This window comes from Berghia stephanieae, chromosome 12 (assembly GCF_034508935.2).
Source record: "Berghia stephanieae isolate SIO BIC M18660-M18661 chromosome 12, UCSD_Bste_1.3, whole genome shotgun sequence".
Classification (NCBI taxonomy): domain Eukaryota; kingdom Metazoa; phylum Mollusca; class Gastropoda; order Nudibranchia; family Aeolidiidae; genus Berghia; species Berghia stephanieae.
Window position 1 is genome coordinate 22,529,388 of NC_088371.1, and position 2,500 is coordinate 22,531,887.

The 2,500-nt window shown below is 32.4% G+C and overlaps 1 protein-coding gene across 3 annotated transcripts in view; it reads right to left on the reverse strand.

The window, feature by feature from the left end:
• LOC144958043 (uncharacterized) overlaps positions 1-2,500 on the reverse strand; it is a 120,524-nt gene that overhangs the window by 12,177 nt on the left and 105,847 nt on the right. For all 3 annotated transcript variants that reach the window (XM_078889628.1, XM_078889629.1, XM_078889630.1), the window contains one exon: positions 1,750-2,306. In XM_078889628.1, coding sequence (XP_078745754.1) covers positions 1,750-2,306 — 557 coding nt within the window. The remainder of the gene's footprint in view (positions 1-1,749; positions 2,307-2,500) is intronic.

Here is a 2,500-nt window from a genome sequence, read left to right on the forward strand (position 1 = left end):
AAACGTCTTCTATTTTAATTTGGCGTAAATACTCTCTATAAATAGCATTGATTTGAAGAAAACACTCTATATAAAAAAATGATTTGACAAAGACAACCTCTATATATAATTAGTATTAATTTGACGAAAACATTCTCTATCAATAATTATGATTAAAATAAAAAAAAAAATATAATTCCCGTTATTCATCCCATAGGAAAATTTTTCTCGGGGGTCTATTCCAAGGGAAGACTGGAATAACCCAGGCGTCAGCCGCAGTGCAGCGCCGCAAATTGAGCTAGGGCGAGGTGACTTGCTCAAGGCTTTGAGCACGTCTAGTGGATGTTGCTCTAAAATATATACTTTTTAATGTGTATCTTCAAGCTTCATTCAGCAACATTTGAGTCATACCTTAACGGGTAATACATGGCAAATATGATGCTTATTGTCTATAGTGAAATCACAAAAATAAACAGCTGTATGTTTATCTATTTCATTAATACGTTAACTGTCGTACTCTCGAAAAAACTCATATTTACAAATTTGGCCAGAAAACTCGTCCTTCAAATATCGATTGATTTTAATGATTCTCATCTTGGCAAAAACTCTCAAACCAAGACCTTGCGAGGTCTTCCTTGATGTCCCAGGATTGATATTTTTTGCCAATATGAGGCTCATTTATATCGATCGCTATTTGGAGAACGAGTTTTTCTGGCCAAAGTTTTCAAATACGTGTTTTCCAGAGTACGATATACATTTCCATATATATTATATATGTATACATTGTCGCCATAGATTCTCAACTTTGTGTTTATACAATTTTATGCATGCCACGTCTGTAAACGAATTTCCATTTTTTTGATGAATGAAATAGATATTTATTATTATTATTATTATTATTATTATTATTATTATTATTATTATTATTATTATTATTATTATTATTATTATTATTATTATTATTATTATTATTATTAATGTTACTATTATTATTATTATTATTATTATTATTATTATTATTATTATTATTATTATATTATTATTATTAATATTATTATTATTATTATTAACTCTCTCCTTACCAGCCATTATTAGAATTTCCCCCGAAACTGCACACCCATACGACACAAAAACAGACTTTTCTTACTCAAAAAACAACTCTCAAACCTAGGCCTTGCGAGGTCTTCCTTGATGTCCCAGGTTTGAGATTTTTTTGCCAAGATGAGGGACATTTATATCGATCGATATTTGGAGAACGAATTATATATTATATATGTATACATTGTCGCCATAGATTCTCAACTTTGTGTTTATACATTTTTATGTATGCCACGTCTGTAAACGAATTTCCATTTTTTAATGAATGAAATAGATATTATTATTATTATTATTATTATTATTATTATTATTATTATTATTATTATTATTATTATTATTATTATTATTATTATTATTATTATTATTATTATTAACTCTCTCCTTACCAGCCATTATTAGAATTTCCTCCGAAACTGCACACCCATACGACACAAAAACAGACTTTTCTTACTCAAACACAAACGTAACAAGTGCATTCTATGAAGAATGTTGTTCAGCAAAATGTGCTCTACAACACAGTGTTTAGTATTTATAGCTGTATTCAAAGCATTTCTTTATATTTTGTGATGTACAAGAGAAATCAGAATGAGAAAATAGTGGGTTGCATCGTAACGAATGTGACGATTTTTCTATGGATGGTAAGAAGAGGGTTAAATTATTAATCTTATTTACTTGCTCTGTTTGTTTTTGTCTTTTTTTCTTCTGTTGCTCTGTTTGTTGTTGAGGCTTTAGTAGTGGTGATCTTGACTGTAGTCGTTGTTGTCGGTTTCTGGGTTTCCGGTTCAGGGGTTGAACTAGTCGTCGGTTTCTGGGTCTCTGGTTTGGTGGTGGAACTAGTCGTGGTTGTCGGTTTCTGGGTTTCCGGTTCAGGGGTTGAACTAGTCGTCGGTTTCTGGGTCTCTGGTTTGGCGGTGGAACTTGTCGTGGTTGTCGGTTTCTGGGTTTCTGGTTCAGGGGTTGAACTAGTCGTCGGTTTCTGGGTCTCTGGATTGGTGGTGGAACTAGTCGTGGTTGTCGGTTTCTGGGTCTCTGGTTCAAGGGTAGAAGCAGTAGTAGCTGTCGTTGATGCCGTAGACGTTGGTATCGTTGGCGTTGGTGTTGTTGTTGTGGGGGTTGTGTTGGTGGTGGTGGGAGTAGGAGGTGGAGGTGACGTGGGAGAAGGAGTGGTTGGGTCAAGGTCAATTGGGTTGAGGCAGTATTTGTAGCACTGCAAGTATTCGTATATGACGCTGTTGAGATGGAGATGGAACATGGTCATTTTTTTGTCAATGTGAATAATAAAAAAAAACTTCCAAAAACAAAACAAAACCGTGAGCATATATATATATATATATATATATATATATATATATATATATATATATACACATATATATATACACATATATATATATATATATATATATATATATATATATATATA